Below are 16,539 nucleotides of genomic sequence, written 5' to 3'. Positions count from 1 at the left end.
TTTGCAGGGACTCTATGGCTAAATTCCTGTGATTATGCGCTCCAGTTTCCAGATTTCTGTCAGGCATTTTGTTTCTTGTGCTCCTCTGTCTGCATCTGCAGTCTCTAATCGTACACCTACACTGCAACTTCTTTGGGACTCTGTCTTTGGTTAGTGTTTCCCTCAGCCCCAGATATTACCTCTTTTGACTTCAAAAATAAATCCCTCTAATGTACACATGCCAACACAAAGTACTTCAGTTCCCTAACACCTGCATCTTTCAGTACAAACATTCTCATCCTTTCTCTGACAGCTGTCTCTAGATCACTAGCTGAATATCATTGTGGCTGAAACAGAGCTGTTACTATCCTCACCCTTCTCTCTCTCCAAGTTAACCTTGCACAAGGTCTCCTGTCATAATACAGCCATCCTGCTGATTCCTCAAACAAATAATTCAGATATCTTCAACTTAGACTTCTCTATAGGTCCTCTAATAGCTATTTACAATAATTACAGAGCCTTGATGTTTAGTGAAGGAGGTAAAGATTTTCCCAACCATCCATATAGATAAAAGTCTTCTCCAAGCTCTTACCATCTTGGTTTCTCCTAATTTTGCCAAACGTCATCCTGTTGGATGGTCAAATAATAACACATATATCTTAGCTACACTGCTCTTCATGCTCAGGAGGAGATTTTCAGAAATAATTGTGCAGGATCATGTTATCTTCAAATCCTTCCTTCAAACTTTCTTTGTGGGTTGTTTTTTTTGTTTGTTTGGGTTTTTTGTTTTTGTTTTGGTTTTGGTTTTGGTTTTTTTGGGGTTTTTTTTGTTGGTTTGGTTGGTTGGTTGGTTGGTTTGGTTTGTGTATTTTACCACTGTGTCAGTTAAATGCTGAGAAAACTGCTGTATTATGCTCCCAGATCTGCACTTCCATCGGGTCTTCTGCTTCCTGGTTACACCTACACTGCAAGGTCTTTGGAGCAGGACCAGCTTCTTGTGTTTGTACAGTGCCACCCACAGCAAAACATGATTAGGACTTCTGGAGGACACAGACCAGTCCTGCAAACCACAGCAAAGCATCACTGTGGTAAGAGCAGCTGTCTCTGTCAGCACAACTTTCCTTGCTGCAAAAGGGAGAGAAACCCCAGCAGACCCTTCTTCCCACACTTGTCTGCTGCAGCTCCTCTTAACAAAACAGTGTCTGCTTGACTTGGAGGCAGTTTCTCCAAGGGACACATGAGTGTCTCACCCTTTGAAGCCTGTCTAGCAACCAACCAGCTCTTTCTTCCTCACCTGAGAAAGAACAAGGTAAAGCTTTAAGAGGCAGGGCAAACAAAAACTGTCAAAACGAGCAGGGTTAGATCCAGAACCTGTTATATTTAAAGGAAATGCTAAATTTACTGTAATGGGCTTTGACAAAAGTCCCCTGTTACAAAGAAAAACAGGCTGAAATGGGCTGAATCATCTCAGTAAGAGGCAGAGCTCTCTTCCAGTCCCACCACTACCTTATCCAGCCATTCCCAGCCACCTGCTGGCAGTTCACACTCCCTCTCCAGGCTGACTTCCTGTAAAACTAACATATTCCAGCTGTTCTGCAGTTCCAGGCCTTAACCCTTGCTTCCCTTTACTAAATACTCACTGTCTTCCTCTGCATCTTTGTTTTTCCGAAGGAATTTTGTGTCATGGTCTTCATGTAACTCTGTGATAAGGCCTAAAAGAAAAGGTGAACTGTTTAGATTGCAGAGTAAAAAAAAAATAAAAAAGCCCCAAATTGGGATCTTCTTCCTTTGAATTCAAGCATGGGAATTCTGGAGGGGTGAATAAGATAAAAATAATGATCTCTTCTGGATCTGAACATTTTGCAATCACTTGGTATTTTAATTCTAATGAGAACATAAAAATAAATGATAAACAGGCCTTAAGAATTTCCCTTTCAAATTTATATCTCAGGAACAAAATTATTCCTTGCCACCCAAGTTTTATATATATACTCTTTCCATACTTTTCGTATATATGTGGATATAAACGCCCTTATTCTAGCTCTGTAGGGAAACTGCTGCTTTGATAAATGTACAAAAAGCAGATACAGCCTTAGTACTGTTGCTATGTGTTACTGGCCATCATGAGAAAAAAGTCATGGAAAAAACCCTACAGTTTCTTTCTAAAAACAAAAGAAAGCCTTATTTTGTTTTCACTAAACTAAACAAAAAAATATTATGAGGATTTCATATGTGTCTTCTTGTCATACTCATAACCAGACACAGTATCAAGCACTATATCTCCCTCTTATTAGGATAAGGGTAAATAAGTTCTTGCTGTCATTAATTCTTCAAGAAGGTTGCTTTACTTTGTGGCTTTTCAAAATACATTTTCACATCCTCAGGTATTGTGTGTGGCCAGCCATTGTAACTGTTTCAGTTCAAGTGGAATCTGTCAGTAAGTCAAATGCAGGGCCATAATTTAGGGAGATGATGGGGGTAAAATACTCACATTTCTGAAAGAAACCTTTCAGCAGCAGGAGGTCTACAATGACTGCATAGATATGAGGATAACATGGTAGCAGGCATTTAAACCCATCTTGCACTCCAGCTGATCACATATGAAGAGTCGATTCATAGTCTGCATGCTCAATTCATTGTCTGTTTTGTGACAGGACACATTACAAAGTCATTAGCTGATATACCTCATTGCAGGACCAAGGTACTCTCAAATGCTTACACATGGAAAGAAGCACTTGGGGCTGCAGTGAACGTATCCATGAGGGATTGCATTGATGTGCACCTTACTGGAGGGAGGTATTTACACGAGGCAAGCCAGCTGTCAAAAGGAGAAAGCTGATTCAGTGCTCTCTATAAGGACTTCAGACATTTTGAGAAACAGCCTCATTTACAAGGAACAACAAGGTTTTGGTGATCAGCAGACATCCTAACAGGAGGCTAAAGTGCACTTCGGCCTACATCTGAACTTTCATGTAGTTGAGTCCTTATCAATCAATAAAGTAAAAATTATTGGAATAACAGTTTTTACTACAGAGAAATAAAGCAACAAAATTCATTTAAATTCTAACTTTTAAAAATTGTATACAGTGATAGATATCTACATTCTCAATCTTTAGAAGTATTTTTAATTATATATTACTTGTAAGGGAATCAGAAACTCTAGAGCATGAAAAGCAATTACAGCATTGTATATCCATAGGAAGTACTTCAACAGGTAGATATAGAGAAAGAAGAATAAAATGTATTACCCTAAAGCATGCAGAAATTGGTTCAGAAATGTTTCAAAATTCTGCAATTGAATTTTGAAGGCAAATATGGGAAATCCTATGCAAATAACAAAAAAATCCTGTGGATGAGGACTAATCTTCTCTACCGAGCCTATATCCATTGGATTTTCTCTGCCCTTAAGAAAACTAAACAATGAGATATGGAATATAATTTGGATGTTTATTTCTAGATCAAATATAAATTACTCCTTTGTTCCCTTTGCCTTTTGTAATTTGCGGGGTTTAGATCTTACCTCTTAAGTTTTCTAAATTCAGGGTCCATCTGAAATTTTTCACTATGATAGGAGCACCCTGTGAAAGAAGAGAGGCAGTGGTGTCTATCAACCCAGAACACAACTGACTTTCAAGACAGCTAAGATGGCAGTCGCAAGAGGTTTGGTTTATGCTTCATTTGAAGATGCTAAAATTATATGTCTGAAGAGTGGAAATTTGAGAAGAATTATTTTAACTCTGAGTTACAAATCTCTCCAATTTATTTTTATATTTGACGCTTTAGGGAGACTTATAGGGAAAATGAAAACACAAGTTTCCTACTTAAGCTTCTTTTTCTATAAAGTGGTATGCCAGTAAAATAGCCTTCAATTGCCACACCTCTAAATGACTGCCAGAGATCCAAGGCATGGAGACACAGGGCAAGAGACATAACTATCTATTTTTTTTGAGTAACTGGTGACCTTACTCAAACCTGTGTCTTTGTCAGTGATTATATCCTTCTACTATAATGTACAACAATGACATTTAACAGATTTGCTACAGCCAGCTCTTGCTAAGCAATGCATCAACCTACCAAAAGCAAAAGCCAATCAGTCTTTACAAGTTGCTAAGAAAGGTGTTTAGAAGTATTTAAAAGACACAATCTCTAAGCTGGCTAGCAATTTTCTGAAGATAGTTTCTAACTTCTTTCTTACTCAGATAGCTTCAAATGGTGATTTGGGCAGCTGGAACCTGGGGGCATATTTGCTTCATTACATAAAATATTTTGTCAGCTGGAGCTGATTTTTTGTTAGCATACAGATGGACACATAAAACCTTCAAAGACCTTACAAATATATTTTGTTTTAAATGTAAATACCACTCTGGTATCATTAATAGCCAAGCTAGCTTGTTTCTCTTAGCATTCTACACCTTATATGACAATAATCTCAGGGCTTTATTTTGCCTGATACAAATTTTCATTAAGCTTGCAGTGGGCTCTTTCTGTCTTTCCTGACTGATTCAGGTTTAATTGGCCTCTAAGGATAGTAAGCTGTTTGAGGACTCTTTCAGAATCTGTGTTCCTCTGCTTCTTTGCCAAATATTTTTTATTTCATCTAGCAATTTGTTTCTATCAGCTTCTTTTCTCCATTTTTGCTGCCAAAGCTGCTACATTTTTTCTCTTGTAAGGTAAACATTCCCCTCCATCAGTGGCCTTGGAAGAAGCACCATTTTTTTGGAAGCTCCACCTTTTATTTCAAAGTCCATTACGTTATGTCCCAAAAAGGTTTAGTCGGAAGATTTTTTTTCTACTTGCCTCTACTCCAGTCTAAGTGAATCTCTGTAATAGATGTGTGGGCTGACCATGCCATTTAACTTTTTTCCAGCAAGGCCAAATTGAGTATGAGGAAGTCGGAAGATAATTGAATCTAAGAGACAGGATGAAAAAAATAGAAAACCAAAAACCCTATTATATAAGAAATTCAAAATGATAGACAAAATTACTTTATTTTGCTTTCTAAATAACAGCATTCTTTTGGAAAGGAAACATTTTTCCTTCTTTCTATCAGCCTCCATTTCAGCAATATTTTATTTCCATAAAGAGTACTGAAGCTATTATTTGCTTGCTATACCTTTAATTGTGCTTTTATAGTTTCAGAAACAGTCCCATTCTGCAACAGTAATTAGCAGATCTCTAAGCTGGTAGCTCACAGTTTTTGGGCTGCCTTTGTAGCCAGTACTCCTCTTCTCCTCAATGCAGCTTTATTTATTTAACAGATTTCAAGCCATAACTTTTGTAGCAGTCAAAGCCATCTCTTTTTTCAAAGGTGGGCACAACTTTCAAATTGATGGCCATTGTATACAGCTGAATACTTAGAGAGCCAAGCTTGGCCTGAGATGGAGTCTGATTTTTCAGAATGACACTTGGTTTTTCAGTAGAGCAAACCCCAAATTCTGAACCATGATATTGTCAAATATGGTCACATGCTCATGTCACATTCTGATGTTCAAACGTCTTTTAAAATGGAAGGACAACTGCTCCAGAATTTGGAGTTCTCGATGGTAACAGCAGAAATTCTATCAAAAGGAATCTGGCAAAAGTCAGTAATGCACTATACAAAGTTTTTTATGTGTAAGAACTAATAATTGCTCAGAAAGGCTAAAACAACTCTTTATACTTTCTACAACAGGGAGAGACAAAAGACAGGACTCTTGAGAGATAAAAGTTAGGGAAAATAAATAATAGGGAAGAGATAGAGAAATAAAATATTAAGACAGAGAGATGACTGTCAGAAACAGTGTGCTTCTGATCCAAATGTGACAGATGCTTCCATTAAAGCAGCTGCCTCAAATTAATAAACACCCTGAATGAAATTCTGCATCCTCTAAACATCCAGGGGGATAAAATTCCACCACAATCCTGAAATTAAATGAAGTAACTGTATAGATGTTTAAGATTGCCATTAGCATGCCTTCTGTAGTCCTTCTTGAAATGAAAAGAATGAGAGAGAATAGAACTAAAAAGTTTAACAGTTTCATGCAAGTATTTATGCTTACCTGGCTGAAGAGAATCAGGAAAGTTTGTACTCCTAGCTCAGGTTTGTAGCTTGTCTTGGACCTTTCCATTTTTCTTCCTTAGCACATACAAAACTTCCATGCTTCAATAAATAGGGATCTGAGTTAACAAGCAATGATAAACAACAAAGCCCCACATTACCTCACAATCCTCAAATACATTTTGAAGTCTTGGGATTGTAAATTCATATTTCATTTGCCTGTTATGCACAAGTAATCTGCACACACTAAATGGACATTTCAAAAAGTGTGCTGTCAAACAGAAACTAAATGAGAAAAGAATAGAAAAGTTTTGGCCTCTGTGGCATTTTCCAGTTATGCTACTTCAAGTGTTCCTCAGATTAAGCACAGGTTAAAACATACTCAAAGAGAAATGTCAGTTTAAATTGCAGGGATCACTAATACATACTGAACACTGCACTTGAAAAACAAATCACATTTTGCATGCACACACCAGTCTTTAAACATTCAGATTGCAAACTGTTTATATTTGACATGCCAAGTCGGGGGGAGGGTTGGTGGTAATTTTTTAATAACTTAGGTTACTATTAATTTTTTAAAAATTGTTGTAATCCTTCACAACTGCTTACATGCTCTGGTTCTGAAATCTACAATCTTCTTACAATGTTTGGTGCTCAATTTCAAAACTAGTCTGTTTCTAAAGTATGAGAAAAGTCATGAACATTGAGTGAAAATTTAGAGCTCTCACTCAAAATAATAAGACTGTTTCACCTGACTTACTTTTTGTGGTGTAATGCTGAACCAAGCTTTAATGTGGCAAACCCTTTATGACTTTTGCTATAAAATATTCCAAAATGAAAAGATATAACTTGTGTTTAAGCAATAAATTTTCTACAAATTTCTAAACTTAATTAGATATTTTCATAGAAGTGAGACTTTTCTCTACTTGTATAGGCTTTATTGCAGGAGATTATACAGATGGAATAATGCAGTCTTGAATAAATTTTGAAACCAATGCAATGACTGGACAAGAGAAATTAACAAACAGCTTTTTTTACCTTAACATTCCCAGATGTAAAGATCCCTTGAAGTGACAACAGGCCGGTTAATTCTGCCCCCTTTTTACACATTCAGCATTCCAGAACAGGGTGCTCAGTTTGTTTTTTCACCCACAGTCTCACCCATAAGCAGGACAGAACAAAGTTTTGACCATTTCTACCGCAAAGCTCTCTGCCTTCCAGAAACAGACAGGAAACATCTGTTGCTCTTGCTTGAGGAGGCAAGAGGAACAAAGAGGCTTCTAAGAAATTTGTAGAGCTGCAGAAGAGACAAGCGTTAAAGGAGGCTGAAAACGAAGGCAGTGAAGGGATTAACACTGGAAGGTGACAGCTCACCTCCCTTACCCTGCTGGCCATGTTTTGAGCTGACCATGATTTTCCCACTCACTAGTGTTCAGTATTGTATGTGTTCTGAACAGGAAAACTGTAAAATTTGCCACATCCTTCAATCCTCGTGCATTTGAAATATTTTTATACCTACTTCTACCTCTGAAGATTGTTAAGACTTTCAGGGAAGCTGGGAAACACCCCTCACTCCAAATTTCTGACAAGCAAATACAAAATTGTCCCATAAAAAGCTAATTAGCGCAACTGAAAATTGAACTATTTTAATTCTTCAGGTAAATACTGACTGGGGAGGTATTTTTTTTTTAAGAAATGTATGGAAAGACCCAAAATTACATTAAGAATTCATATAGTTTTAAAAGGTGTGTTTTTTACAGGAAAAAAAAAAAAACAACTTGAATAGCTCCTTTGGAAGCTATTAAATAATTATGTGTTTAGGACACATTACACGTAGTAAAAACAGCAGTAAAAACAGTAAAAATGTACATGGAAAAATTATTATTAGATCCCATTACCTCAGATGGCAGTGTTGGCACAAATATCCCCACACAGAGCTCCGGATGTACATCAGGAACACGAGGCTGTGACACCTATGGCTGCCTATGGTACTGCCTCACGTCTCACTGGCATGGCAGCATGCCGGCCAAGCACCACTAAAAACAAAGGCCGCCGATGCCACACAGTTACACCTCTGCCCATGCCTGCTCCTGATTGTCCCTTTCCTTCTCAGCAGGACCTGGGCAGCCCTTGGGATGCTCCCCAAAAGTCAAAATGTTACTCAAGCTGTGCTCCATGTGCTGTTTGTGTGCACAGGCCTGTGGCAGCCGCAGAACTGAGGGGCCGAGAGGTCTGTGGGGCCATGGGGTCTGATGGGCCGTGGGGTCTGTGGGGCTGTGGGGCCATGGGGTCTGATGGGCCGTGGGGTCTGTGGGGCTGTGAGGCCATGGGGTCTGATGGGCTGTGGTGCCATGGGTGGGGTCTGTGGGGCCAAGGCATCTGAGGGGCCTGTTGGCCCTGCGCCCACCACCAGCGTCCTCTGGGGCCTGGAGCGTGCCAGGGCGGCTGCTAGGGCCCTCACCACAGCAGGGAAACAAGGCCTGGGTAACTGGGAAATGACCTTTTCCTCAGACAATAAATAAAACCAACGTGCAAAAGAGCCACAGAAGTGAAGATGCAAGCAAGCCTGATGCTGCCCCAGGCCCAATCCATTCTCCTGTACTTAGTTCCTAAGATAGACACAATATCCTTGTACCCCAAATGAAAGGATTGAGCCAAAACGTGGCTGAAGCAGCACAGTTCAAGCTTCAATGCATATCTGGTTTTCTCCATCATAAATCACCTAGAGTAGTGCACATTTCCAGGTACAAGTTTCCTTAGTCTGCAAGAAATAAGGCATATTATGGTAAATCTCAGTCTAGCATGTGGGCTTCTGCTGGGATTATGGTATCCATGACCTAGCAGGAAAATTACAAGACAGACAAGTGCACAGGTCAGTAAAGAACCAAAAGCCAGTAAGGACTGCTATGAAAGCATCATGAATGTCAAAAAGCCTTATGCAGCTCTCAATTTTCTGAGTGCCCTTTCCTTGCTTTATTGCATCTTATCTGACTCATCAACAGCCCCCCCCCAAATGGCTGCAGTCACACTTGTGTGCAACTCATACTCCAGAAGGTTTGTCTCCACTGTGTTCTGCAACCCTACTCCAGGTAACTTATCCAATCCATCTGTTCCTACCTCTTTCCCACCATCCTCACTTTGTCCCCAGGTTCACAAATCTTCCTACCAGCCCACAAGAGCACTCTTTTCTAACCTGCTTGTTCGGTGTCTGGTAGAAGCTGCTTTTTACCCAGTCACATACCTCAGGTCATCTTATGCTGCACCCCCATGCTGCTCTTGAAAAGTGTGACAGCCCTGTGTCTATCTGTTTCAAGCACACTTGCATATTACATGTTTCTTTATGCAAGGCTATAGCTGAGGTCCCAACAGGGAGCCAGTGTTTACATCCTAAGGGATACAGCTGTGCCAGATTAGCTTGTGCTCAACACCTCAGAAATAGGCAAAGAGTACAACAGAAATAGCAGAAGCTCAGAAAAGTGGAAGATCCCAGTGCAGGTTGCAGCCAAGCTAACAATGTAAGACCTGGCTACCACTCTTTCAGAGCCATCATTTTCACCACCAAACCCTCCAGCAGTTACATTTTTAGTACTAGAATCACAGTCCAGTACCTTCTAGAGTGAAGAATGGCTGACAGAATTAAACTCTCCAAAACCACAATGGCAGAAGCAGTAAGATCTTTTTGTATTCTACTACTTTCTTGAGGTACTGATAATGATTCATGCAATGGCCTAGACAGAGGACAGAAATCAAGAATCATTTTAAGCAGTAAATGTAGAGCAGTCCCACCTAATATCATAATGATGCCTCCACCACAGGGTAATCACATGAACAGAATCCCATTGATTTTCCCTGCAAATCTGATGTTTTCCTTCTGTTACATTCTCTGCTGTTTGTCTGTCAAATCAAAACAAGTCCTGATGGAAGAAAAACATCCAGTTTGGAAGCAACTGTGATGAAATAGCCATTTGTGGTGTTTGTGCATAAATGATAAATAAAATTCTGTGAATACTTTACATAGAAGAGTAGGTTCCATAGAAACATAGAAGTTAAGAATGTATGTAGGTGGGTTACCCAGTATATGTGAGTCAGGGACTCCTTTAGATAAGGTGAAATTTCAGTGATATTTAGTCCATGTCTGGTACCCAACTCAACCATCTCTCTGATGGTTCTTTTCTTGTCAGGGACCCACAAGACTCTTACCTGAAAGACCTTTACAGAGAAAGGTGTGTTGGATTATGTGATACCACTTATGAACTCATTTTTGCTGTTTGAAAATTATTTGCTATGGCAATCTGTCATCCTATAATCCTTATAAAGCTATTGCTTTTCAACAAATTTTGTAGAAAATGCAGCTATGTTGCAAGGTATATACAGACGTAAATTTTGTTACATCTGTAGGCAGGCCAGGAGCATGGTCAAGATTTGAACTTTTGGAAGCTGTAAGAAAAGTGGTGCTCAAGCAACAAATAGTTCTAAATCTTGCCGTTGGAACCCTTTCCTGGTGGTGTCCATCTCATGTTGAGCTCAAAATCTGTCTAACTGAGTCTTCTGACAGAAGAGAAGGCATAGCTGGGGAGGGAAGGTTATTTGCTTGCAGGTAATTTCCATAGCATTTTCTGCCAACTCCACAATAATAAGGCTTGAGAAGGGTACCAACTGGTCCAAATAAAGGCTTGTACAGTGTCAAGATGCCAAATGAGCTCTGGAATTACAGACACACTGTTTTGAGTCAGAAATGGCTTTCTTTTCCCTTAGTTCCAAGATGAAAGAAGGAATTATATGTAAAATGGCTTGTAAAAAATGCTTCCTTTTGATACAATCTTTTAGAATCTAGAGCACAGAACAACCTGATGCCAACCACTAGTACTCCTGTTGTGAAAAATGGCTCTATTCCTGTCTAGTTAAGTCAGCCATGTCATCTTCTGCCCTTTTTTACAGTACATGCTCTACACACCTGGTGTTAATGGTAGTGGTAAAAATCTGGAGGAAAGACAGCCGGCTGCTCATTAGTTCTTCACTTAAACAAGCCAAGAACCACTCTTGACAGGTGACTATTAAGTCCATTCCTTCATTCCCCAACACCCAGAACAACTTTGAGAGAACATATCAGAGCTTTCCTGAAGCCATTGGCAAAGCTTATCTTCTTGATTCCAGCTGTTCAAAATGCCTAAAACTAAGGCCTGATATTTCATTTTCAGACAAGCCCAAAAACGTGCTCGGCAGAGTCCCTTGCCAGAAGAAAATCTTCATAATCAGACCAGAAATCTGGCTCCTTACAAGCCTTTCAGTGATGATGATACAGTCCTTAGTCATACTGCTCCTTGACCTGGTAATTAACAATTATTAAAAGCTCTTGTTTTCTGCAAGAATTAGTGTTAGTTTGCAACTTGCAAAGATCAAACCATTAGTTCATTCAGGAATGAACACAATACTGAGATTATAGCAAGTGTATGTACAGGCCTTGTACTTACTGAAAGTTGAATCACTGAAATTGGTAATACAGGATGCTCTCAAACTCATGCTCTCTTGCAGACCCAGTTTTAAGATCTTCTTATTTAGTGATTGCAGAAGACTGTAAGAGATAAAACCAACCAAGGATCTAAAGGCTACCTTACCAAGAAACCATACAAAGCGAGAAGCCCGACATGAAAATAAGTATGTAAAATGTCAGACTGTACCAGTAAGAAGCAAGAAGCAAATCAAGCAACCATTGTCAGGAACCCATGAAGAACTGGAAAGCATTCTACAAAATGCATACTTTTGTCTTGGTATCACATGAATGCCTGGAGAACCAGAAAAGAGGCCATGAGGTAGCAACAATCCTAGATACACCAAAGATCTTGAGCTCGTGAATCTTTGCCCTAGAGGAGAGCAGGGAGCTATGAGCCATTGGGCCCTTTGGCTGCAGGCTTTCCATGAGACTTCCAGAGTTAGTTCTTCCAAAACATCTACCTTCTGAAGCTTAACAACAACATACCTATGTGCTACCTAAACACTAATGAAAGTAGCTACTTGATGGAGTGAGCATAAAAGCTCTGAGAAATAAACCGATCTCATCTTCAGCAATGAGACATCAAAACCATTGACACCAAAACAGCTTCATCCACACATGAGTAAAAGTGTCATTCCATAAAACTTGTGAAAAGCAGCTAGAATAAGGAAATAGCCCTCTTCCCTCCCACATAAAATAATGCATTAATACAGCTACTTATGGCTAAGAGATGAGGAACAGAATCCAAGTATTAGAAACACACTAATATGCTCTGTACACTACAACAGCTTTTGAAAACCAAGCCCATCCACCTGCCTAAAGGAAGGGATTCAGAGCATGTTAATATATTGACAACATCCACGGAACACTGCAAGTCTAAGCAGAACTGTCTTCCCTCAAGCTGCTGCTCTCATCCCAACCAATTTCATCCTTTCATTTTATTAAACAGACAATTAAACTGATGCTGAATTAACTCCCTTTTCTCTGTACCTGTCAATTCCTGTTGCTCTGAATCTCTAAAAGACTTGCATTAATTTTTTTTCCACCTAATTGCAAATTCAGAACATCTTTCCTACATGACTTCCAGTTCTCATTTTTCTAGGCTGAACTGTACCTGGTTTATCCTAAATTATCCTGGTCTATCCTCTGTCATTTGATACTCCAAAACTTTAGACTTCACAATAAAAGCTTTTCACTGTCATTAGAGCATTATATACAACCACTACTCTCTTTAATCTCATAGTTCTCACTTAGTCACAGCTCCTTATTAATACTCCATGTACTGTGCATGTGTCAGAGGACTTAAACACAGCCTATAGGATGGGGCCTACATATCCTTCATGCCCTGCTCAACATGAGAGCAAAACATCCCCACTACACCAACACAGCACATTCGTGTCCACGCACATACACATGGGGGTTTGCGAGCGAGGAGGTGGAAAATTACCATCTCTGTGTCCACAGGGAAAGAAAACACATTTCTGCTTCCCACCACCTACTGCAAAATAATAAAACATCTCAGGCTATCAAGACATATTATGAAATTACACCTTGTTAGTTAACAAGAAGCACAGTAAACTCAAGTCAAAAGAAAAAAAAAATAGTGTTTTATTAACTACCACACTGTTATAATACACTTTTAAACGTACAATAAGGTAGCCTTTAAATTTGAGGTGGTTTTAAGAATAACAAATGAACAGATTTCCAAATGTTTGTAAATAGGTGAACTGCAGTAATTATTGTTGTACATTTTTTGAAAATGGTATAGCACTTACAGACTGGCTATATAACTTCATTTTGTACATTTTCTATAATTGAAAATATAAACAGTAATTAAAAAATAAAAAGAAAATTCAGCATAATAAAAAACATATATGTTTATCAGTTAAATGTACTGGATACATACAATTTTTAAGGGAAGAAGCAAAAAAGGAAAGATGGCTGATATTTAAATGCAGATTGACTAACCAAAAACTAAACAACAAACAAACAAAAACCTCATAACCCCCCTAGTTCACTATGACTATATCCATATGTTTGGGAGTACTGTCAATATGGAAGTGAAAGTGATTTTTCTTTTGTATTTGCATATGTTATATTTTACTGGTAATTTACATGATGGCTTTTAAGGCCCTGGCATACAGATGTTTTTTTTGGAAAAAGATTTGATAAAAATCACTGCTGAGACGCAATACACCTTATTTTTGGTCCTCCAATGTTCAAAAGAAGGGATATACTTCACTATAACATCTGCCTTACCACCCAAATGCTTCAACCTATACATATTTATTTTTCTTAACATTTTAAGCTTTTTAAACATTGGTTATATTGCCCACCTTGGTTATTGAAAGAATATTAACAAGACATCATTTTGGCAAATTAAATCTTAAACATGGCTTTTCAATAGGATTTAAAAGGTGACTATCCCTAGAGTTCCATGTTAAAATGTAGTTTGCAAAATCTTACAAGAGTAATGCTTAAAATATTGTACATAGTTAACCTAATTAAAATAATTAGCTTCAAAATGACAAGTTGATGAGCTAAGTAAAGCCTACACTATGTAACATTTGCTTGGAAACTTGATTTGTCAGTTATGCATAATAAAAATTCCAGTCATCAAGAAAATTACAAAATTTCTTTTATCATAATGTGATTTCTTTTCACCCATCAACTTCTTTTATCTTACAATAGATAAATACCAACATGTTCTCATTTTTTTTACACTAAACCACACAGGATTGATGCATTTGGTTAGACTACCATTTCCATCGTTAAATTCTTTTTTTTTTTTTTTTAATATAACTTGGTAAAATTTCTTCTCTTCTAGATTCCAAAAGTACCTACAAAACCCATGCAATTTTACCATTTTAATATACTATGGAATATCATACAAAGTAAGGCATTTCAGTGTCATGTATAACCAAGTTACTGTCAATCCAAAAATTTTTGCACATCAATAAAAAGATATCTAAGAACTTAGGAACAATATTCTTCTCACTACTGTATAAAAATAACCACAATTAATAGGTATCTTGTGTAATATTTACTCCATTGTCTCGTTTCCCGAAACTGTGACAAGCTGTAAAGGTATTTCAGTGTTGGTAAGAATATCCTGATTGCTGGTGCCAGATGTATTAACAGTTCCTATTCCTGAAACAGAACCTTGTTGAATATTTGCAAGGATAAGTGTTGTTCCTCCTGCAGTAATCAAAGTATCATCAGATGTTGCTTCTACTGATGCCAGCACTGTACTGCTAGAGTGAATACCTTTTTTATTCTGATGTGTTTTAATGTGTTTGGCAAGATGGTCACTCCTCATAAAGCGTTTTGAACATTCTGGACAGACAAATTTCTTCTCACCTATCAAAGAAAGAAAAAAAATAATCAAGAACACTAAAAATTAAACTTAATGCTTTTTAGTCAGAATTCTAACTAGAATTATACTGAGGAAGAAAGTGATTGAACATGATAAACTTGTGCGTTACATTTCTTGACACCCATACTAATCCCATACAATTTATATAAGAACTGATTTAATTTTCTGTGTGTCACTGAGCTTGGGGAGATCTTTCAGGCATGCTAGAGAATACAGCCATCTCATATGCTCAGGCTGCTAAGTCTCACTGCAATTATTACCAATAAATAACTTCTAGGAGGAGAACAAAACCTACCAAATGATGCACAGAGAAGACTGTATGACCTATAGCAGAATCACACTTGAGACTGACACACAAGATCATAGGGCAATTCAGGTTTGAAAGGACCTCTGAATGTCTGTGTTCTGATCTCTTTCTAAGGAGTCACCTATGAAATCAGATCTGGTTGCTGAGGAATTTATCCAGTTTTCTTGAGAACCTTTAAGGATGGAGACTGCAGGAACTCTAAAGACATCCTCTTCCAGTGCCTGGCTATTCCCACAATTAAAAAGCTTTTATTTATAGCTGTTCTGAACCCTTCTTTTATTTCAACATACATCTGCTGTCTATTATCCTTCAACCAATACACCTTCATCAGGGAAAGTAACTGCCTTCTTAAGGATGGCATTTGCAGGTAGCTAGAGAATTACTACTAAGCCCCCCCTCCCTGCCACTACTGTTCTCTTTGTGCATCTGAATAAGGCAAATGTTCCAGCTTCCTGATCATCTTGGTCACTCATTAGTGAATTTAATCCTGTCATCAGTGTCTTTCTTATACTGGGTGCTGAAAACTAGATGCCATGTTCTAGATGCAGTCTAACCAGAAGAAGGGAATAATCCCTGGGATCAGGGTTCTTGCTTCTGTTGATACAGCAAAAATGATACAGGTATCATTGCTGCTGATCTTTGACCATGTTCCACTTGTCTATCAAGACTCCTGGGTACTTTTCAGAAGAACTGTTTCCAACCTTTCCATGCTTAGCCTGTGTTACCCTAAGTGTTAATTCCATCCCAGGTGCAGTACTTTGTGACTGTTCTTGCTGAATTTCCTAGGATTCCTGTTAACCCATTCCTTCAGCCTCCATCCCTCTGAATAGCAGCCTTGCCATCAAGTGCATTGATTGGTCACCCCAGTTTAGGGTCATCCACAAACCTAAGAAGGTTAACAGAAGAATTCTGTTGATTCCTCCAGGTCAATGATAAAAATCTTCTAAGAGGTCAAAGGATAGATCCCTGCAGTTCTCTACATTTTACTGGTAGGCAGGTACACTAGGATCTATTAACCACATCATATGAACTGGATCATTCAACTTGCCATTTTTAAAAACCATCAGCCTTTCCGTCCAGACAAACTGTAACCAGCTTGGATTTAGCATCCAAAATGTCTACACAAAAGCACACCATTAAGAACAACATTAATATTTTTCACAGACACCCAAAGACATTTTTCTAAGCAATGTAAATGCTGATAAACACAAAAATTATTTATCTACAGGTTTTTTCCAATACTATGATTTTAAAAGGTAAACATTCTGTTGAATGCAAATGCAAATTCAGTTTGTAAGAAAACAGATAAAACAGACAACAGATTTTAAACTAACTGCTCCTTGATAAGG

General features: G+C 38.3%; 1 protein-coding gene and 1 long non-coding RNA gene across 3 annotated transcripts in view; both read right to left on the bottom strand.

Annotated features, from left to right (window-relative positions):
- Positions 1-1,608: 1,608 nt before the first annotated feature.
- On the bottom strand, positions 1,609-13,007 carry LOC129122745 (uncharacterized). Its single transcript, XR_008534605.2, has 7 exons — positions 12,955-13,007; positions 11,488-11,588; positions 9,625-9,744; positions 6,018-6,135; positions 3,500-3,557; positions 2,471-2,619; positions 1,609-1,691 (listed from the first exon to the last, which is right to left on the bottom strand). It is a non-coding gene; the product is annotated as an uncharacterized LOC129122745 (long non-coding RNA).
- Positions 13,008-13,091: 84 nt separating this feature from the next.
- SP3 (Sp3 transcription factor) overlaps positions 13,092-16,539 on the bottom strand; it is a 34,683-nt gene continuing 31,235 nt past the window's right edge. For both annotated transcript variants that reach the window (XM_054636770.2, XM_054636772.2), the window contains one exon: positions 13,092-14,867. In XM_054636770.2, the coding sequence (XP_054492745.2) occupies positions 14,551-14,867 (317 nt within the window). In that variant the 3' untranslated portion in view covers positions 13,092-14,550. The remainder of the gene's footprint in view (positions 14,868-16,539) is intronic.

This window comes from Agelaius phoeniceus, chromosome 7 (genome assembly GCF_051311805.1).
Source record: "Agelaius phoeniceus isolate bAgePho1 chromosome 7, bAgePho1.hap1, whole genome shotgun sequence".
Classification (NCBI taxonomy): Eukaryota; Metazoa; Chordata; class Aves; order Passeriformes; family Icteridae; genus Agelaius; species Agelaius phoeniceus.
The sequence above is the reverse complement of the archived record's forward strand: the minus strand, read 5'-3'. Positions and strand labels throughout refer to the sequence as shown.